The sequence below is a fragment of the Mauremys reevesii genome, linkage group 1 (genome assembly GCF_016161935.1).
Source record: "Mauremys reevesii isolate NIE-2019 linkage group 1, ASM1616193v1, whole genome shotgun sequence".
Lineage (NCBI taxonomy): Eukaryota > Metazoa > Chordata > Testudines > Geoemydidae > Mauremys > Mauremys reevesii.
The window spans coordinates 290,085,162-290,107,190 of NC_052623.1; the positions used below are offsets into that span (position 1 = coordinate 290,085,162).

Genomic DNA, 22,029 nt, shown 5'->3' on the forward strand with positions numbered 1-22,029 from the left:
TCTGGTATTGGGGGCTTCCTCCCATAGAGTAAGGGGGCAGGGGGGAAAGCACAATAAGACTTTTCCTTCCTGGTGCTGAATGAATGTGTTTGCAGTAGAAGAAATACTTCATGCCATGTCCAGGGACAACACAGCCTCATCTATTCAGTGAGTTAATCCAGGCAATAAAATGGCTGGCGTGTAAAGAAAAACATGCTGATTTTCATATAAAATATAAAATTAAACCAGAAGAGAGGCTCAAATACCCATGTAATCAATGACTGGCAAGATACTAGGACTGACTGCCAACTCACATTATTGTCAGGCAGTTTGGCACATCCCCAGCTGTACTATTGCCCAGACTCCATCTATAATTATTAGCCACACTGTTATTGCTTCCAGAGATTGCATTATACTTTCTACAGATTTGCATTACTGATGGTTTCTCTGCTTCTGCTATGCTCATCGTTTTAACAGTTGAGACAATACTCCTGTTTCTTGGCCACTGTATGCAATGAGTGCAGAAAGAGTACAGTGGGGAGATTGGGATTATCTATTCTCAGACACTACAGTATTGTATAATGTGTGAATGTTCAGAACTTAAATCCTGGTTGCTTTTCTTCATGAGGATTCCCACAGAAGTCAATAAGAGGATTTAGTGAGCAGAGCAGGATTTGGCCCTACAGTCTATGGTAAATGGACTGATCTGGACCCGACTGTATATGGAAAGAAAAAAGGTCATCTCCACCTAGACTACATATCTACAGTCTACAACAAATTACTAGAATCTAACTGTAAACAGTGTCCACTTTCCTTCCTGATTGCAGAACTGGTGCATCTTTAAGGAAATGAACAATACAATATCTGTAGATAAAAGGGAAAGTTTTAGCAACTACTCTCACATTTGTCCCACAAAGACGCATATTTCAGCAGTTCTTTGGCACCTGTTCTACAATGGTGCCCTTCTTATCAAATATCAACCTGTAGCATACAAAAATCAAAGAGAAACATTGATAGGAGCTAGGAACATACTGTGTAGAGGACAAATAATCTGATATTACTATTCTCTGACTTCTAAAGCCAAATTTTCAAAAGAGATCACCAAAACTATTTGTGATGTCCATGTGCAAACACCCAGTAGCACATGCAAATCTGAGGTATATGTGTACAAATCAATGCATGTGTAGTTTCAGAAGGCACATTTGAAATATGGACCTTTAAGAAAATAAAATGAAAGAAAAATACATTCATGTTAATCATGTATATATATGTATTATTCACCTGACGTAACAGAGTCTGTGATATTCAAGTTGTTCAGAGAAAGTCCTAATGATTGCCGTGATGAAGAGGAGGATGTGCTGCTTGAAGACTCAGAAGATGGTCGAGCTGGCTTTCCAGTATTTCCGGTCTCTGCCTTTAAGCGATCATTTTCAGCTTTCAGAATCTCAATTTCATTCTAAAACAAAAAGAAATCAGTATAGAAACATGGGAGATTTTTGTCTCTGAAAACCATTGAGCACTGGGTGGTTGTTCAGGCAGCTTGCTGCTCACCAGCACAAGCTAACTGGTTTAGCAGCTCTGTAGCAGCATGTAACAATACATCAACAGTACAATACAATTAGTGGAAACTGGATTCCCTTCAGTGCTGAAATGGGAGGGGGGACTGCTAAAAGTTCCTTTTACTCTGGCATCAATATCACCGCTGATCAACACAATGTTCAGGTCCTTGTGTTTACTACAGATCTGACATATTGCACTTGGAATTTTCACTTCAGAAAGCCATTTTTCTTTGTCAAATATCTTATGTAATAGTTATTTCCTTTAAGTGGTTACTAAAATCTCAGCTAGATAATGCTGCTAAAGTCACAGCAGACTACTGTTGCCGCTAGAAGTACATTGAATCAATGACATCACCAAGAAGATATGAAATGAAAACCAAATAATAAAAATAAGATAGTTTAACTGTTTCATAACCCTTGTTGACATCAGACAGTTTTTGATCATCCCAACATGGTCTTGTTCACATAAGAGCCAAAAAAACCCTTTTGATGAAAACATATAGTGACAGATGAATCAGAACAGTCAGGATTTTTTTGTTAGCTAAATCCTCTGTGGTGCCGAGAGATTATTGAGTTTACAATAATCAAATGAAAACTTAGCCTGAGCGCAGCCTGGTACCAGCTAAATCTAGCTTTTAGACGCTTCATGAAACACAGAACAAAGCAACTGCTTATTCTTGGCGATGGCATTGCACATCAGATTTAATTCCATATTCACTCACACTCTGCTAAGTGTCTGAAACTTTCATAAAGGCTCTTCAACCACATTTTAAGAGTAAAAAAAATAAAGGATAGCATCCCCTTCCCCTCCCCCCCATGAAAGAAACCAAACAAGCAAAGAATGATGGGAAGTAAAGAGAAGGGGTCAAACATGTAAAGAATGTCAGCAGGTAATAAAGGCACCTGGGTTCAAATCTGGAATAGGGCTCCAGTGAAATGAGTCATGTGACATCAAACCCTTCCCCACCATATATAAAATTATTAACTACACCAGTTTGCCCAGCTGAGGCACATTAGAACTGATGGGCAATGAGAAATCTGTGTTGGGAAGGTTTTAGGGTGCTTTGAGTATGTACAGTATAGTGCTATACAACTTACTTTCCCCTCCACTCGCAGAAACACTATGTGGGCTGGAGAGCCCAGGAAGGTTTTCCTTTTAAGAATGCTCTAGGAAGGAGAAACACGGCAACAACAGTGATAGCCAGGAGCATCAGAGGGCTGGGGACTAGCCACGCACTGTCCCAACCCTGTGGAGTCATGTGGCCACAGCAAACCATTCCGTCCATTCTAGGAGCACACCTGGGCTGGACCCTTCTCAGAATTTCCCTGCTATTTCAGGTTCCAGACTCTATGAGCTGGTTTTTGCACTTGGGAGACTCAATGTTCAGATGAGGGTGTAGGAATGGGAAGGTGCAGCTAGGACTGAACATAGGTAGGGCCTAAATCAGCAGGGCTCTGTGATGAAGATTGAAACTGCTGCTAGGAGCTCCAGAGATGGATCCTGTAATGGTGGGAGCAGCCAGCATGCCTCCAACCCCCCAGGACTCTTCCAATGAATGATTTTCGGAATTTCCCCTTTCTTCACAGAATAAGGTCTCATGCCAATGGAAGGGAAGTTTGTCAGCAGGCAGGGGTTGAGAAGATGCAGGCTGAGAAGCTGGGTTGAGAGAGGACATGAGAGGGGCTTCATGGGTAATAATTAAGCAAGAATTTTAGTGAGCTGGTAAAAACAAATTGGTTAGGTTTGTGGAGAAGAGTTGGGTCAGGAACTAATGAGTCCAGTAGAAAGGCTAGTCCCCCTCCCAATGAGTTAACAAGCTGTGTAACAATCAGCTTCCTGATCTCTCTGCTTGTCTGTCATATCTCTTCTTCCCACCCAAGCCTTTTCAGAATGTAAAAGCCTTAGGGACGTGATTATGTCTTCCTGTGCATCTGCAACACACATTTTGATTGCTAATGTAATATAAATGATATGAATTAATATTATCATTATAATATATATCTAGAGTTATCAAGCCTGTCTCTAGGAAGTGTTATCAATCTCTCATGTTCCTGTGTATCAACATTTTTTTTAAATAAACAACATAAAATAATGGGAAGGAGTTAAAAACCAAACAAGCATGCTTTACGTGAGCACTACTCTACTTACTTATGCCACTGCACTGACCTGCATGCGGTTCATGGCTTCACGAATCTGATCAAGATGGTGTGCTGAGCTGAGGGCCTCGAGACGAATGTCTGTTAACTTTAGCTCTTTTTCCCTCAGCTCACTCTTTAGCTGTAGAATAATTTCAGCCTCTGCCTCTGTGCACTCACATATCCTAAAGAGGAGAAGGAAAATAGGCGGGAGATTAAAGGAAGCTTTTCTCCTGTAAGCAGTGTCATTATTCCATATCAAAGAACAGAAAATGGTTGCTGCTGCAGCGTAAAACCTAAGAATGGAGAGAGAATTTTATGAAGAGGTTCAAACTGCAAAATAATAATACAGAAAAAAAAGTAAAAATATCCAGATGAAATGATCGTTTCTTTTTTATCCTTCAAATGTATTTAGTTTCCTGTGGTGGAAAAAAAAAAGATGCAAACAACTGAGTATGTACAAAAAATAGAATTTTATTTACATGCTTGTTTTTTCAAATGTGGAATGGCTGTATCCTCAAATAGCTTGAACTATATTTCTAAGCTGTGTCACTTTTTCTGTGCAAAGGGTACAATTTCCCTAGGTATCGGTGATCAAAATGGAGCTATGGTGGTCAAATTAAAATATTGGTACATACTAGTTATTAGACACCAACAGTGTGCTTTGTGCTGTGCAATACACAAAAATACAGCCCCTACCCTTATGATCTAAAAGACAGTCCCTGCAGAGGCTGTCATATTTACCTATAGACACCCCATTATAATATCTGGTTTCTCAAATACTGCAGTTATTTACTTATACATATAATAGGGTAAATATGTAACTGGCTAAATGTTGATTTTTACAATGGAGATCATTGCATAGTGTGGTTACAGAGACAGAAGCATTTCACTTGACTTTGTCTCGTGAAGCCCAGTAGCTACCTGATTCTCATTCTACAATGGTACAATTCGCCTCACCTATAATGTAGAACACCATGTCCCAGAACCCACTTGCTATCTTAATTAAATCCATTCCATAACATAGAGCTGCCAGAATATGGAACAAAAAGTTTCTGCCACACTTCAGCACCAGTCAATGCTTGCAATCAATTTACTCTGATGTTATTTTGGTTTTATTACTTCTTCTAAATAGTTAATGTTCATAAAATACTTTAAAGATGAAAAGCACTACATAATCAGTATTATTATTGCTACTAGTATGCAAACATGAAACAGAGGTCAGCTTTTAATTGCCAGAATGCATGCAAATGCATTTTGGGAAAGAAAATGACACACTTTTCAGTTTAGCACTGGGATATGCAATTCCATGCCTCACACTCCTTTTTACCGGGATCTATGCTTGTATATCACATGACCATTTTGCCTTTTCTTTGGTGCCCAGATTAGAGAAGACCTGCATATACACACATTAGACAGACAGAAGCAAGCGGAGGAAAGAAAAGGCAATGATTTAGAACATGAGACTCAGGTCAGAAAAATTAAAAAGAAACCTCTGCAAAGGAAAGAAGATGTAGTTCATGGCATATAAAAACATTAAATGGCAAACTAAAGAAGGGAAAATGTCAGACTTTAGCCTGACTATATTAACAACATGTACCAGTATTTTATATATGAGAAAAAGAGATAAAGACTCATATTACAACATACCAGGCCATCCCCCTTCACTCAACCACTGCAGCCACCGTCACCACTGAACTGATGAGGGGTTTTGCATGTGTGGGAATACTGAAAGCGAAAATGACTGACCAGAAGGCTGACTTTACTTCAAAGCTAATGGGGGAATTGTGCAACCTCTTGAAAATCAAGGCCTTGCAGACTTTGGTCTGCCACCCCTGGACAGATGGGCTGGTGGAGCGCTTCAGTAAGACACTGAAAGAGATGCTTAGGAAATTTGTGACCTTGGATCACCATCACTGGGATCAGTAACTCCCACACTCCTTTCTGCCATCCATGAAGTGCCACAGGCACTGACAGGGTTCTCACCATTCAAACTACTATATAGGAGAAAGCCATGCAGGATCCTAGACCACCACCGTGAAAAAGCCAATTGAGGGCTTTTGCTAAAGAAAACCTGCTGAAATCCCAACAGAACCAGAAACAGGCCTGCAACCAAAGGGCCAGGATGTGAGAATTTGAGCCCAGGGATAGGGTATTATTGTTGCTATTGACCTCAGATTCAAAGTGACTGACCAAGTGGCAGGATCCATTTGAGGTGGAAAGAAGGGTGTAAGGGACCAGGGTGTAGGTGGTCACAGCTGGGCTGATGTCTGCCCACCAGGGACAGAAGTCGCCAGGCCAGAGTTAGAGGAATCTCAAGGCCAAGCTCTGTAAACAAGAGTCAGGGTTGAAGTCAGGCTGGAGTGAGAGACTGGAGATCAGAGGCAATACCAGGTTAGGATCATGAGGCAGTAGTCAGGGTCAAAATCAGGCTGGAGTCAGAGACTAGAGATCAGGGGACAAGGCAAAGTCTGGCAAAGTAACAGGCCAAGATCTGTGTGGTGGCCAACTTCCTGGGACATCCCCCTGGGGTTAAGTAGGGGCACTTGTCCAATCAGAGGGCCACAGGGTACGGTCACTCTGGGTTTCGTGAGTGGTACTTTCTGCGGCACCTATTCTCCACAGTGACCCCTGTATGTGCTTCTACAGAGTCTTCCAGTGGCACTGTGGAAATATGAACCACCCTTTTCAGATCTAGGTTCTAGTCCCTGGGTCCTTACAAAGGGTGGGGGTGGTCAATTATAGAATCTACCAGCCAGGAAATGCAAATATATCAAGTGAAACTGCTAAAGGCTTGAGGGACCAAAAAGGCCTTCTCATAGCACCTTTTCCCCCACAACCCTCACTAGATCACCTTGCAAGCACCATGATGCAGGGCCAATACCAATGGAGGGAGAACTTCAGCCTGAACAAAAACAACAATTATGAAAACTGATTGAAGCTCAGTATTCTCAGTGCTGCCAGGAGGCATCTACCATCACATGGCCACCAAAATGAGGAAAAGGTCCAAGAAATCCTTTGACCCCCTTCCATTGAAAATTTGAGAGATAGTCCATAAAGAACTGCAGGCCATGCTGAACTCAGGGGTGGCTGAAGAATCCCATAGTGAGTAGATACCCATAATACTTGTGCCAAAACTCAGAGGGTCAACATAGATCTGCATTGATTTCCAGAGTGAATGCAATAATTGAAATTCAATGAGTACCCATGCCTAGATAGATGAATTGCTGAACAGGCTAGGAGCTGCCAAGTATATATCCACTTTTGATCTAATAAAATGTTATTGGCAGATTCCTCTGACAACCAAATTACCAGAGAAAGCTGCATTTTCTACCCCTTTTGGTGTCTACTACTTTAAGACCATGCCATTTGTTCTTCACAGGGCCACAGCTCCCTTCCAATGCCTAATGAACCAAGTACCCATGGATGTTAAACTGTGGCATACAGCAAAGATATTGTCATTTCTAGCAATGAGTGAATGATCACCTAAAACACATTACCACATCACTGTCAGCCCTCAAAGAGGCACGACTAATGGACAACTCTGCCCAATTTTGACTGGCCAGCTGGGAGGTAACTTACCTCTGCTATAAAGTAGGTGACAGGTGTCTGAAGCTGCAGATTGGTAAAGTACAAGCCTTGGACCAATGTTCCATGCCAACCACCAAAAAAAGCAAGAGTGTTGCTTCCTGGGCCTTTCCAGCTATTATAGACTCTTTGTATCAAGTTTTGCCACCGTTGTGGCCCCCCTGGCAAATCTGATAAAAGACACAAGCCCTAAAAAAATTCAGTGATCTGAAGCCTGCGACAAGGCATTCAAGATGCTGCAAGGTCAGCTAAGCTGGGAACCAGTTCTGTCAAGCGCAGACTTTTCCAGGATGATTCATACTGCAGACTGAAACTTCCGATGTGATTCTTGGGGCAGTACTTTTAAAGAGGGAGAACATACCATTCTTTACCTTAGCAGAAAGCTGTTTTCCCAAGTATCCTACTCTGTCACTGAGAAGGAGACCCTGGTTGTGAAGTGGATCATAGATGCCTTACAATATTATTTGTTGGGGAATCATTTCCTTTTAGTAATAGACCAGACACCCCTCCATTGGCTGATTTTGATGAAAGATTCCAACCCTAGGATCATGCAATGGTAGCTTTTCTTGCAGCCCTATAGTTACCAAGTAATTCACCAAGCAGCAGGGACCGTAAGAACATGGAGTTTTTTTCATGGGTAGAGGAAGAACAAGGATCCATAATGGTACCCCAGCACTGAACTTGAGGGGCAGAGCATGTGATGGGGTGTATATACCCTGCACTAAAACTGAAGGGGGTAAAGAGCAACTCTGGGCCCAGGTGACCCTAACCAGCCACTCCACCCATACATACTGGAGAGTATGCTTGAGCTGGAGGCGGAGTGGAAAATGGAGCCAGACAGCTCAGAAGCAGCTTGACAGGGCAGGGAGAGAGACCTACTTTGGGAGCTCCTGCAGAAAGGTGCTGCAGAAGCCTTTTCATTGAGAGAGAGGTTGCCTGCTGAGCCCAAAGGGGCTGAAGGTTCAATTATTCTCTTTTTATTTTACTACTTTGAGGCAAACTGTAAGACTTTGGTGAGAGAGTGGGTGGTAGGAAATGGCCCAGGGAGACAACCTGAAGGCACTCCTGGGTGTTGGACATTGGTGCCTCTAATAGAGCTGGAGTCTGGTGGAGAGGGAGGGCCCGGGCACCTTTACCAACTCCTCTCCTTACAAAGGGCATGGAAACCCTCACTTCCAGACTCTCCCTTGAGGGAGGAAGGAGAGGGTAAAGACTTTTAGAACCCCACAGCTGAGACTGGACACCCACAGGGGTCAAAAGATGTACTGAAGGGCCTCTCCCCCGTCATGAATGCAGGGGACCTCATATCTTCCTTGGGATTCAGTCACCCCGAGGAGAGATAAGACTGACTGGTGACCTGACCAGTGGGTCTAGTCAATACCCACCCAAAAAGAAGACAAAAGCAGGGTGTGATTGTGTCCCAGGAGAAATATTGGAGGCAGGGTGAGCAGAGGCCTAGCCCCCTAACCAGCAATGCCATCAGCGATTATCTTCCTTCCCAGGGCTCTTCAGTTTAGCACAGAAAAGAGTAACATAATCTGATGGCTAGGAGTTGAAGCTGGACAAATTCAGACTGGCAATAAGGTGTAACATTTTAACAGTGAGAGTAATTAACCATTGGAACAATCTAAAATGGATTGTGGTGGATTCTCCCTTACTAACAATTTTTAAGCCAAGATTGGATGCTTTTCTGAAAGATCTGCTCTAGGAATCATTTTGGGGAATTCTATGGTCTGTGTGATACAGAAGATCAGGCTAGATGATCACAATGGTCTCTCCTGGCCTTGGACTCTATTAATTATTCTAGATGGTACATTCAGTGAATTTAGCAGTGAAGGGAGGAGAGCAGATGGAATGGTAGTTAAAAATAAATGAAATCAAGGGTGGTTTCTTGAGATTGGGGGACCCTTGACTATGCTTTTTCCTTTGTGGAGAAAAAGCCAGCATAGAGGGAGGGAGATATAAGGAGAGGTGCTGAGAGTAAAGGCAATAAGACAATAAGCAAGTGAGATTGGTGTCAGCGACAGAGGGAAGGAATAAAATGGAGCTGGTGAGGAAAGGTGGTGGGAGAGAGGATGAGGGAAGGATGGGAGAGAAGCCAGAGTTAAGCTTATCTTTTACAAGTCAGCTAGCTTATGTGTGTGGAGGAGGGTGCAGCAGCAGGAGAGAATTTCAGTTGGGAGTCAAGTGACTAAGCGGCTGGTGTTGCGGATGTAGGAGTCAGAGTGGAGAAATAGTGTTGTTTGACTGAGAATATCACAGAACTGGTGGCACAGAGAACAAATCTGTAGTGAAGGATGTCCAGCAGGTCATGGGATGTTCTCAGAAGGGGAGATGGGAAGGAGCCAGGGGGATGGTACATGACAGCAACAGAGAGGGGGAGAGTGTTGTCTGATGGAGTTTTGTTCAAAGGAGACGGTGGAGCAGAACACTGCAAGGAAGACTGAGAAAAGCCCAATACCCTCAACACAGCTTTCTGGGGATGACTTAACACAAGGGGTGTGAGAGGAGGAGAAGGTGGAAGTGTTGTGCTATAAGACAGCACTGCTGCAGAAGCAGTGGTTAAATGGGGGATGCAGGTTTTTGTCAGAACCAGGAGATGAGGGATGGAGAGAGAGAGAGAGAGAGATGAAAAGGTTGCGGATGTTGGTGATCGTATCTGAGCTAGAACTGGCCAGGCTTAAAGAGGTCTGTTTCACAGTCCAGATATTTAATAAGAGCAACTAGTATAGAAAGAGAGACTTACGCAGACGCTGACTGTGATGGTTTCATTAACAATGTGCCACAGTCCCCCGAGTTGTGGAGCAATTTGGGTGATGATGGAAGAGATGAATCGGTGAGTTCCTCTATGTCGGAATGTGAGGAAGGAGGCTTGGTGGACTTTTTCTTTCCAAAGGCCTGTTTGAATGAGCTTCTTAGCTGGAGAAAAGAGAAAGAAAGAAAAATTACTTCCGTTGCCTCTCTGGATTTGTGCAGCTTCTGTTTTGAGGAGTTAGTTTGCAGATGCCATCCTAGCCACTGCCTGAGGTCAGTATATAGAAGCAGGGTATTAACATATGCAACACAGTATCTCTAAAAATGTGATACAGTGTTTTTTTTTTAATTAATTCAGCGCAGCGCAAACTGAATGCTATGGAAAAAGTGCAGGATCAATTGCTTTGGCTAAGGCTAAGGGGGTGCTCATTTAAAACCATGAACCTCCTGTGGAATTCCATTTCCATGGCATTCCCCTCAAGGTGACTGGTTTTAAATAACCACTTTGTATCTAGAATACAGGCAGACATTGCTGATATCAAATGCTAAAAGTATAAGACAAAATCCAATTGATGTGGTTGTAAATTTATTTTTCTATTAAGAGTTTGAATTGTAGAACTATTCAAACATATAATTTGCTACAGTTAAGATCAGAAGCAAGAGAATTTAAGCTGTGATATAAGTTTTGCCCTTTAGTTTACTGTTGAGAAGAACATTAGCTGAAAGGTATGTATTTTTTTATTGCAGTTGTGTTTAAAGTAGCAAGTTCTTCATATACACAAGCACTGCCTTTTCTCGCTAGAAGCTCTTATCCATTATTGAAAAGGGACAGAATAGCCAAAGAGCCATTTATTTCAGGAACCAAGAGGACCACAGTTTTGTTTGCAATGAATTTTCACATTGCAATTAGCCCATTCGTTGATAGATTAGTCTATTCAGAAGAGTAACTGATATTAGGAAAAATTGTGCTTTTCCTCAGAAAATTGCTCTGGTTAAAATTGTATAAAACTTGATGACAAACTGATCCCTCTACAAAACAGTAAGGCACTTAAGCACTTTACTTCAATGGTATAATTGGAGAGTGGGGAGTGTGACCACTGATCAAAAAAATATTATTTAAGTTCTTTCCAGCTCATGATTTTTAACAAGAAAGAAATGGATTTTGGCTACACTCCCCCTTTCTACATTTTAAACTTTGAGATTGAAATGAATAGAGACAAACTGAGAAGACATACAGGATAATCTGTTTTTAGAAGGTACAAAAGCCTACTGCCAAAATGAATAGCAATCATGCCAAGATAGGGTTCTTTATAAATGCATGCCAAATTTTCCATGGTTTATATTCACCTCACTTCCTCTAGAGTTCACCTTGCAGAAACATGAAAGAGTGGGGAATTACAAATCAAGGGAATGAAGGCTGATGAGTATTTTAAAATATTACCTGCATAAACATTTTTTAAACAACAAAAACATATTTTTTTATTATGTATAGAAAATATTTCAATAAAACTTTCATACTGTGTGATATCTTTGTGATTTGTTTGATTAAAAAGCTTCATTTCTCTAAACATTGTATCTTGTTCACTGTTTGAACTATTAACAGATTTCAGCTCATTGTTCGGAAACATTTTTGAGTCAATCCATTTTACTAAAGAAAATTAAAACAGTGTTATCAAAGCCCAGTCATTTGTTTGATCATAGCAGCTATTTTAATGTTATATATTTATTTTAAATTGATCCTGACTGATGTAAACAACTTCCCAGTGGTGATCAACAATTTTTGGCTTGCCAATAACATCACACTGTGACTAGGTATGAACTGCTCCATATCTCTCTGGCCCCACAAGGATATTGTAGATGAAATGGGCCATTATGCTATTCAGGAATGAGGAAGCTACATAATATCTAGGCGATGGGTTTAAACCCGCTGAGCACATACCCAGTTTTTCTTTTTCTTTTTCTTGGAGTCAGCATCATTACCGCTGCCAATGCTTGAATGGCTTGTGGCACTGTTGATGCTGGAAACACTTTCTGAGGAATGTTGTCGTCTTATACGCAAATCTAAAAAAAGAAGAAAATAGTGTATAAACCATCTGTCCACCTGTGATATGGACTCTAGTTTCAATGTAATAAGCATACTTACATTTATGCAGCACCTTCTTTCTCTAAAGGAGCCAAAATACACATAATATATGTAACCGGCATTGATGTTTTTTCTAGCCCTGATTCAACAAGGCATTTCGGAATGTGAGTAGTCCCATTGAAGTTCAAGGGCTACTTGCATACATAAAGCCAGGCACAAGTTTAAGCATCTTGTTGAATAGGAGTCTCTCACTGAGGTGCCAATCCTGGACAGCAATCCATGCAATTGGACCCTTATATTTAAGCAAATCCTTGTCCAGGATTGGGGACTAACTATGTTACAGTTCAATTGCTTAAATAATTTTCAAAGCACTGATTTATTTTTTACAGAGCTGTTGTCTGAAGGGTCTGGACACTGCTTGACCCTTGGCTGAATTGGATTTTGAAGGAAGATGCTATTCCCTGACATGCCACCCTGGGAATCAGCAACCAGTAGTTTATTGAAAATAAAACATAACAAAAGACATGGAACGTGAAGGATATTGGAAGTGGATAACAGGTCAGTGAAACTTTTGGTTTTATAATTTTTTTAAGTCTCTAATAGCCATACCCTAATTACCAGAATATATACTCCTTGCATACACCTCAGAATACTCAGAGGAACTACTTTTTAAAGGAATTATTCAGAAGTGCTATCTTCTAGAATTAAGCTACATTGTATTGAAGACATTTAATAAAACAGTCTTGGGCTAGTTGTTCATAAATAATGCTACTTATAAAAAAAGATCAATGACATTTACAAAAAGTCACTTTCGCTATCATTCTTTCTTCTCTAGTTATTCCTTTTGTGGCTGTTGCTTAACAACACGAATGGTACTGCACACCTTTGCAATATATGGTTTGTCATGTGATGTCTGTCTAAATTACAAGAAAAAGAGGATTCAGCACCTGGAATTCACTGGGCTGAGCTGGCACCTTCTGCGCACCCCTTGAGCTGCTGCTCAATCCAATGTTGACGTCATGGGCACAACAACATTCAGAGCTGCAATTTAGAGTGCATTTCTAACTTCTGGTCATGTTTTGCTGTACTCTTTCTGACATTTGACTATTGTTTTGGACATAGGGTGACCAGATAGCAAGTGTGAAAAATCAGGACAGGGGGTGGGGGGTAATAGGAGCCTATATAAGAAAAGGCCCCAAATATCGAGACCATCCCTATAAAATCGGGACATCTGGTCAGCCTACTTGGACATGTTTTATACCCACAGGTGTACTGAAAGAGTTAACTTTCAGCACTTAGCCACTGATTCCTGACCATACAACTTTGAGAAGTCTGGGCTCCAAGAATTGTTTGGCACATAGGTGGTACATGCAAGTTTTCCAGCTGTGGAAAAACCACAAATGTGACAAACACTGACTCCAGAATTCTCTCATCCTTGCTACAGATACTGTCATCAAAATAAGAGAAAACCAGCAGCTTTGCTCTTCTCTGGGGAACAAATTAGTACTTACTTTGACAGTGACAAAAACATACCTTTGTGGGCATGATCAGGGCCATTCAAAGCTCCCTGAATAGCAGCCTGTGCAGCAGAATTCTGGGCTTTCAGCATTTCAATGGTTTCTCTTAGTTCTATAAGCTCAGATTCCTGTGGGAACAGCCGAGAGAGTTTCAAAATATATAACAAAAGAAAAGTATTTTTCCACGATACAAGAAAACTACAAGACATCAGTGATCAAACTGAAGTCAGTGGGCTCGCACAAGGGTAAAATTAAATCCCAGATAGACTATATAGTTTCTCTCAAAAATATTATATTCAGTTAACATACTCTCATTTGCATTCATGTGACTTCAAATGCTGTGTAATGATGATGTTTTAAGAATTTTTAAATCAAGATTGTATGTTTTTCTAAAAGACACATTCTAGGAATTATTTTGAGGAAGTTCTATGGCCTGTGCTACACAGGTCGTCAGATGATGGTCCCTTCTGGCCTTAGAATCTACGAATCTTATGAAAGAAAAATAAAATATTTTAGCACTAAATATTGATCTAAGAAAGGATCTCCTCTGAACATTCATTACGATGTTCAAAGTCATTATATAGCCTAAAGCATATCAAATATTCTCTTCTACACCCTTTAACTTGATAGATGATTCTTTAATGGATGAATTCCATCCGCAGTTTGTATATCATTACCAAAAACTCTAAACAGTATGTTTAGATGTCTAAATGTTAAGCACAAAAACCTGCTCTACAACAACAGCTACGCAATTTATAGAGTGACATTGTTCCACTTCCCTGCAATAAATTCTACACTGGAATGCACAGTCAATTTTAATTAAAACTAGTTTTATTACTGCTGCATTAAGAATCAATCCTGCTAACTCTCATTTTATATAATGAGGATTAAAGCTGCTAAAGGAATTTAACCTCAGTGGCTGAGGAAAGAGGAGAAGGGGCAAAACATGCTCTCAAGTCTCTGGGAAAATGAGTTTACTTATGAACTGATTTGTTTCAACGTCACCATTTTAATCTCTTCTGGATAAGGGGCCTTCTAAGGGAAACTAGACTTTACAAATAATTTTTAAAAAATGTTTTTAACATAAACTGTTTAAGAACATTTTGCTTAATATATAAAAGTCACAAAAAATGCTTTTTATCATGAGATACTTAGGGGCCAGTTTTGCCACCCTTACTCATGGAGAGTAGTTCCTAACTCTGCAAGTGGTTCCACTTAATCAAAAGGAGGCCAGACACTGAACCACTACTCACATTGACTTCAGTGGAGCTACTTGTATGAATAATTGCTTACCAGCGTGCAAAGGGTTCAGTCTGGTCCAATGGGAGTACTTGCTGAGTAAGCGTCTGTTCAACATAAGTAAGGGTTGCAGAATCTGACTCTGGGAGCTTCAACCTGCAAGGTGCTGAGCACCCCGCTGCCAATCCAGCAATGTATTTATGTGCATGGTTTACTTTAAGACTCTGAGTAGCCCATTGTAGTTAGTGGAATACTCAAATATTTAAAGTTAAGGAAATGCTTTGCTGGATGGGGTCATGGTTCTCAGCACCTGGCAGAATCAGGCCCTACAACAGCAGTTCCTTTAACTGGTACCATGTGTCTGATTACATATACTAGGTATTAGGTTTGGATATTTCTTCCCCTCTAAATAGCAAAATCATAACCAAATCTGTTAGACAACAGCTTGGTCACATTTCATAAACACTTTCAACAAGGTCATTTTTCTCTATTTAAAATCCTTTCTTTTGCCAAATTTTTAGTATTCTGACAATGTTGTCGGATTGGAATGAAATACTCCGATTGTTTATGATGAGCCTTTGTTGAAGAATCTTTCCATATGGATTAAACCAAGAGTCACAAATGTTTTAATTAAAATCTGGAAATGAAAGATTTTATCTTCAAACCATACTGTGATATTGATAGGGTAAATCTGATGCAGCACAATTTAATTCTTATAGAGCTTTATGAAGATTTGATTGCAATGGCCAGGAAAGAAAGATGTGTCTGTCTTGTTGTCACAGCTGTCCTTTCTTTCAATTTTTTTTTAATTTAAACACAAACCCTAAAATAATCTGGTATGTTCCACATTCAAGTGTCTGCTTTTGTAAGCATACCTTTTGTTCAGCTGTCATTGTTAGGCTCTGCAGTCGGCCAGTCATATTTCCTAAGCTCTTTTCAAAAGCTGCTACTAGATGAGCCTGTGAAAGAAACAGAAGAAAAACATTTGAAATGTCACTAGTGTATGAAATGGACTGAGCAAAGCTTTCATGGTACATAAGGTATAATTCATGTGTTTTGGCTAGTCTAACAAAATCTGTAATCAGTAGCATTCAGTACTTTCTACTTCACCTCCTCGCTTTCTCCCACCCCACCCCAACTGACACAGCATTTTCCATTTTTCCAGGTTCGGTTTTATCTTCTCCAACTCTTTAGTTGCAGCCTTCAAGACATTAAGTGTGATTTGCTTTTCTTGTCACTATGGGCAATAGAACTCCCCTCCTGACGTTATTCTTTCCCATTACTGAAAATAACAACAGAAGGTCTCAAGCGCTTGAATTTAAAGAAAATTCTAAGCTGTCAGGCTCCCAGATACAAAGCTCATCTAAAAGAGTCCATGGAACCAGACTATGGAATGTGTCTAGATACTGTCATGATGACCTTTTAAGATCTTATTACTTTGTCTATTTCTCTAATACAGCAACACTCTTCTGAAAGTGTCAGACATTTGCGGAGAGCCATAATATAATCTTATTCCCGCTGGTCTTTATAGTGGGTTGAGTCTGCATATCTATCCTTGTGTTGTTTTAATATAAAGGCACTGATTTCTTTGAAGTTAGATGCCTACATTTTTCAACGATACAACAAACAGAAATTGAAATTCAGCAATGCTTTGTTTTAAAATGTTTAATTCAAACTTTCAAAGAATACCCAACACAGACTATATTCAAGAAGCATTCGACTAGACACACTCGTTATTTGTTATGTATTTATTTGTTTAGATGAAGAGTCTATTGTCATGGCATCTAAAATGTTAGCGCTATTAAACCCCCAAGGAATTGCAGGAAAAATGTGTTAGTGATGTTATTAAATTTTTATGGCTGTAAGAGTCACTTAGAAAGAGAAAGAGTGTGGTCAGAAAATATTCAAATGGAGGGATTTCTCTTTAAGAGTTTGTAATAAGGCAATGGACTGCTATTTCCACAGAGGTCTGTAGGATTCACAAAATCCACAGGTCACTTTGCTTAACTTATTTTTTTCTGGAGGATTGCCACTTAACTTACACATACTGGCAAAGCAGAGAAAAGGGACAGGAGGACCTTGACAAGATGAGAGAGGATGAACAAGATATGGTTAAAGGAGAGAGGTTATTTTACAAAATGTGAATTCATTGCTCCTGAAAAGTACCTAATTTTAAACAGCATAAAATTTGTCAAATGGGAGAGCACTCATGAATCAAATACATGGGTGTGTGTGGAATTGAGAATGCAATGCATGCTAGAATTATGGAATCTCCTGTCACAAAACCAAATAGTAAAAATGAAAGTAACTAAAGGCAAAGTTTTCAAATTTAGGCACCTGTACTGTGTTTCCATAACATGCACACCCAAAGTAGGCATATGTGCATGCAAAGAAGTTAACTGTGCTTGGTCAAGCGCCCATTTATGTGCAAAATTAACTCTGGTGCATACAAACATGTATGCTACTCAACAGCTTTTTCAGATGCAAGTTCTAATTTTTTTGTGAGCACAGTTATTAATGTTGTTCAGTGCATTCAGGTGTACTTAGTTGTTCCCAAAATCTTCTAGGTATTGTCCAAGTACACTGAAATAAATAACTGTGTCCTGAAAAGTGTACAATCTAAAACAGATTAAGACAGATGAATGGTGAGGGAAGAGGATACAACACAGAATATTTTGTTTGGCCTATGTCAAGGTATGCTGTTGGGAGGTGAAAGGAACCTCCCATCACCTCGCTCTGCATATCCTCTCATAGATGGAAGGATATTATGCACCTGAGACTGGCCGAATCAGAACTGTTTTTTTGCAGGCTGTAAATAGTTTCGTACACCTTTTAGAGTGATATAGAGATCCCACAACACCATGTAAAGGTCTGTGTTATAAGCAGATAGAGAGAGAGTCATAAATTTCATTATTTATGGTACTGGTAGTCAAACAATTTGCTTTCAACATATTCTCAAGGATATGCATTCTATTTCATAACTTAGCCTTAAGCTTGTCCTGGAAAGATTCATGCCTGAAGGGCTAAATTTTTATAAACATGAGCCTAAGTGTACACGGAAGACATGTAGTTTCCTAGAGATTAATCAGCAATTGTGTATACAGATATCTGTTTTGCATATTTGGCATACATTAATGAAATTGTCAGCCTAAATTATAGAGTACAGTTTATATATATATATATATGTGTGTGTGTGTGTGTGTGTGTGTATACACACTAGGGCTGTCAAGTGATTAAATAAATTAACCGTGATTAATTGCATGATTAAAAAAAATTATTGCTATTAATCGCACGATTAATCGCGCTGTTACACAAAAAGAGAATACCATTTATTTAAGTATTTTCGATGTTTTCTACATTTTCAAATATATTGATTTAAATTACAACACAGAACACAAAGGGCTGTCGATTAATCACAGTTAACTTAAAAAAATTAATCGTGATTAATCACACTGTTAAACAATATATATATAATTACAGTGGAGATTTATATATATGTTTAAAATCAGTATATATACTGTTTAAAGTCATCCTTGATGTTCTGGAAATAGCACAACTTGATTTCTTAGACTAATCTCACACTCTCATGTCAGTTAAAAGAAAACAGCAATTGCCTTTTAAACCACCATTTGTTTTTAAGGCCACTTTCCACTTGAAAAATCAGCACTGTATTATTAGAACAATCCAGGGAACTTTACCTTGTTTTAATTCTCTTGACTATGATAGGTGACTCAGCATATAATCAGAGCTTTAGTAGAACATACTCTCATAAAAGAACTACAGCCAATTTTCTCCTATTTTATATTTGTTAACAGCAAGCTAATGGAGTTTCTCCATTCATTGCTTCATGAAAAAATCTGTGAATAGTTATGCACACAGTTTTCCATGAGTATAACTCCCAGATGTGAGTTTGTTTGGTGTGCGCATGCAAACCACAAAGAGGACATACAATTGTTTGCTCTGATTACACATAATTTATACCACTCTTTCATGATTATGCTGTAATAAAGTACAAGTCTTCGGAAGGTAATTGGGCATATTTATTATTATCTATATCTTAAATTCAGAGCTACATATAGTATAATCTTTAATTTACATTGCATGTCTCTATGAATATTTAACCAGAAGATTATGGGAAAAATTAAGGATTGAAAAGTTATATTGTCTGATGTAGATATAACATATTGTGGCCTGAAAACCTTTAGAAAATGATAGCTATGTCACAATCATAGATTTTTTTTAAAAAAAAATTAGTCTATGATAGAATGTATTTTTTTCCTTGTAGTTAAAAATTCTATAATTTTAAAGCATGAGTGGAATTTCATCTGGATGATGTTGGATCTCTCCTGAGAGACTCTGTCAGGAGTATAAATAAGACTGGGTTTGTGGATGTTAAGGGGCTCAAAACATGCTCTTTAGTTAGTTATTTCATAAACCTCATGAATGAGAAGCAAGCTGTATGCTGAAAATAATTAGATAATTATTTTTGTATTGAATAATATTTACTTTTATTACCTTTGTTGTCTATCACAATAGAATAGAGTAATGGCCTACCAAATAATTTTTTTTTTAATTCAAAGAGCTGGACCATGCAACAACTTTAGTGAGCACTTATTTAAACAGAAGTCAGTGGGACTATTCGTGAACAGGTGTCAGTGGTACTACTCTCACTGAAGCGACTAAGCATAGTACAATCTAGCCAGATTGTTCATTGGAAAAGCCCTCTCAGCTTGATTAGCCAAACCACAACTGAAATGTGTAATGTCAGGCAACAGTTGTGCTACAAAAAACCCTTATTAATATTTAGAAATTTAAATGAGGTACCTATTTTACACTTTTGAATTTCCAGTTCAAAACCTGAATAATAATATATTTTTGATATATTTGGGTGAAGAACTGAAATCATCCTTAATATGGAAAAAAGAGCCATTCTTTGTTTCTTATAAAATAATATTTCTGAACAATCAATCCTTTGCATCTCAAAAGGCTTAGCTGATTATGAAGATGGCTTCAGTTACAGTCTACACAATTAAAATAATGAGTAAACTATTCTAGAATAATTAGCATAAATGCCACTTATTTCAACATGCTTATATTTTTACATTTATAGTGCAGTATTGGTACTTGAAGTGATACTCTGGAGCCATAGTTAAGGAATTGCATATGTTGTTAGGCAATATTAAAAGCATTTCTAGAGCAAAGGATATCCAAATATTATTCATTTGTAACAAGTTATACAACTAATGCCATATCTACTATACGACCTGATGTTGCATTCCTTGCATCTACAACTCCCTTGGAAAGCAACTGGAGATGTGGGTGCACAGGATCTGCAGAAGGACTCCCACAGTGTAAGACAACCAGAACCTGATTTTACACATTGAATTTTATGACATTCTTGGAAAATACAATCTTGGGTTTAATGCCTACCTTGAATGTCATGTCTATATACCCAAGGCTATGTTTGCTCACATTCTTTATAGCTTGTACTGCTCTGCTCACATTTATAAAATAAAGATAAGTAAATAAATTTCCTCCCACCTGACATGGCTGAATGAAAGGATGTGAGAGAGGCCACAAGGGATCTGGCTGATTGCAAGAAGTGACTGTACATCTGGTGACCTTTCCTGCTCGCCTCCTGCTATTATCTTGTTGTTTGGCCGCAGGATAGTGGTTCAGGGCTGGCCAAACAAGAGTGTTAGCCAAAGAACCCCCTCTGCTTTCTAGTGGCATCCTGGGTCTACTACAGTTTTGCCGTCATGCACCCTTCAGATTTATACACTACGAGGCATTGATCAAAGTAACACTGAAAACACAGGGGAGGACTGAAGCTCAGGCTGATGACTGGAATCTTAGCCCTCGTCAGTCAAGCAGGAAGTTTGCTGGTTGGATACATTTTGAACTAAAAGCTGCCCTTTCTTAATTAGTATTGAGATTTTCCCTTCAGTGGCACAGAACCAAGCAACAGACTAAAAGCCAGAATCTCAAACTAACTGTAAATTAAGCACCCAAGCAGCAGCTGGACTCTGTGTAGGTTTAATCACTCACAAGTAAAACCCTTTGGAGTGTATCAAATGAGAGAAATAGATGAAATCAAGCAGAGTGCTTGATATAACAGAACTTGCATAACAAAAGTAAACCCAAACAAGCAAAACTTTTAATAAGGGTTTCCAAATATCTGAAGAATGGTCTACCTTGTACTTGACAGGCTTCAACCCAAAAACAGAAAGCAAAGCCTTGGCTAATCTGATCATATTTCAACTTGTCAATTCTTGTAGCAATACATGTACTGCATAAGCCTTACCACGATGCTTTCATGACTAAGGAAATGAAGGAAAAGATTCATAATAATATAGAAAAGAAATGAAAGACAAAAATGTTCTGTTTTCACTCCGATGGAGTACTTTTGCTTGACTTTGTCAAGAGAAACTTTATACAGTAAAATAAGTTGGGTGGGTGGGTGAGGAGATAATTAGTAATGATGAATATTAGCAATAGGTTTTCCTCCCCAGAGCAGAGTGAGAACAAAGGGTTGCATATTTTCCAGATACTGAAAGGACTGGGAAATTGGAGGCTCACGGACTAAGGATCAAAAGATGAGTATTTCCACAACAGGGATATCTGAAATGGTTAAACAGTGTCCGGGCCAAGACAATACAGGAAATTCTTTCATACAACATTTGACTTGCTGTGGCCCAAAAGTGAGAGGTAATGTGTGACAAAGACCCAACGTGAGGGACACCACAAAATTATTTGTGCAGGGAACTGAAAATGCTGTGAGATTCCTTCTTTTAGTGTAACTTCTAGAATGCTGACTGGTTCACGATTATTTCAGCTTTAAATAACTTCACATTTCTGTGTAATGTAGGTAACTTTGGTATCAAAATGAGTGAAATGAAGGAGATTTGTCATGTATGCCTCAGAGCTTTAAAGATATACAAATAGAATTCTGTATTTATTTGATAGCTAAAACCTGTGTTTACTAAGATGAAAGGGTCTAAATAAAATGAAAAGCCTACCTGAGTTTGTCATATGATAATTAATTTTTAACTATATATATAAAAAATTACCTGTAAACTAATTTGCAATATTTATATATTTTTATTCTGTGAACAGAATAAATCTCACAGTCCAGATAACAATTACATGATTACATACATTAATTTATTGAAAA

The 22,029-nt window shown here is 39.0% G+C and overlaps 1 protein-coding gene across 3 annotated transcripts in view; it reads right to left on the reverse strand.

Annotated features, from left to right (window-relative positions):
• The window catches only part of NAV3 (neuron navigator 3), an 862,925-nt gene that overhangs the window by 17,364 nt on the left and 823,532 nt on the right, over window positions 1-22,029 (reverse strand). For all 3 annotated transcript variants that reach the window (XM_039497831.1, XM_039497841.1, XM_039497851.1), the window contains 6 exons: window positions 15,731-15,814; window positions 13,633-13,744; window positions 11,956-12,077; window positions 10,009-10,181; window positions 3,706-3,859; window positions 1,261-1,435 (listed from right to left, as the gene is read on the reverse strand). In XM_039497831.1, coding sequence (XP_039353765.1) covers window positions 1,261-1,435; window positions 3,706-3,859; window positions 10,009-10,181; window positions 11,956-12,077; window positions 13,633-13,744; window positions 15,731-15,814 — 820 coding nt within the window. The remainder of the gene's footprint in view (window positions 1-1,260; window positions 1,436-3,705; window positions 3,860-10,008; window positions 10,182-11,955; window positions 12,078-13,632; window positions 13,745-15,730; window positions 15,815-22,029) is intronic.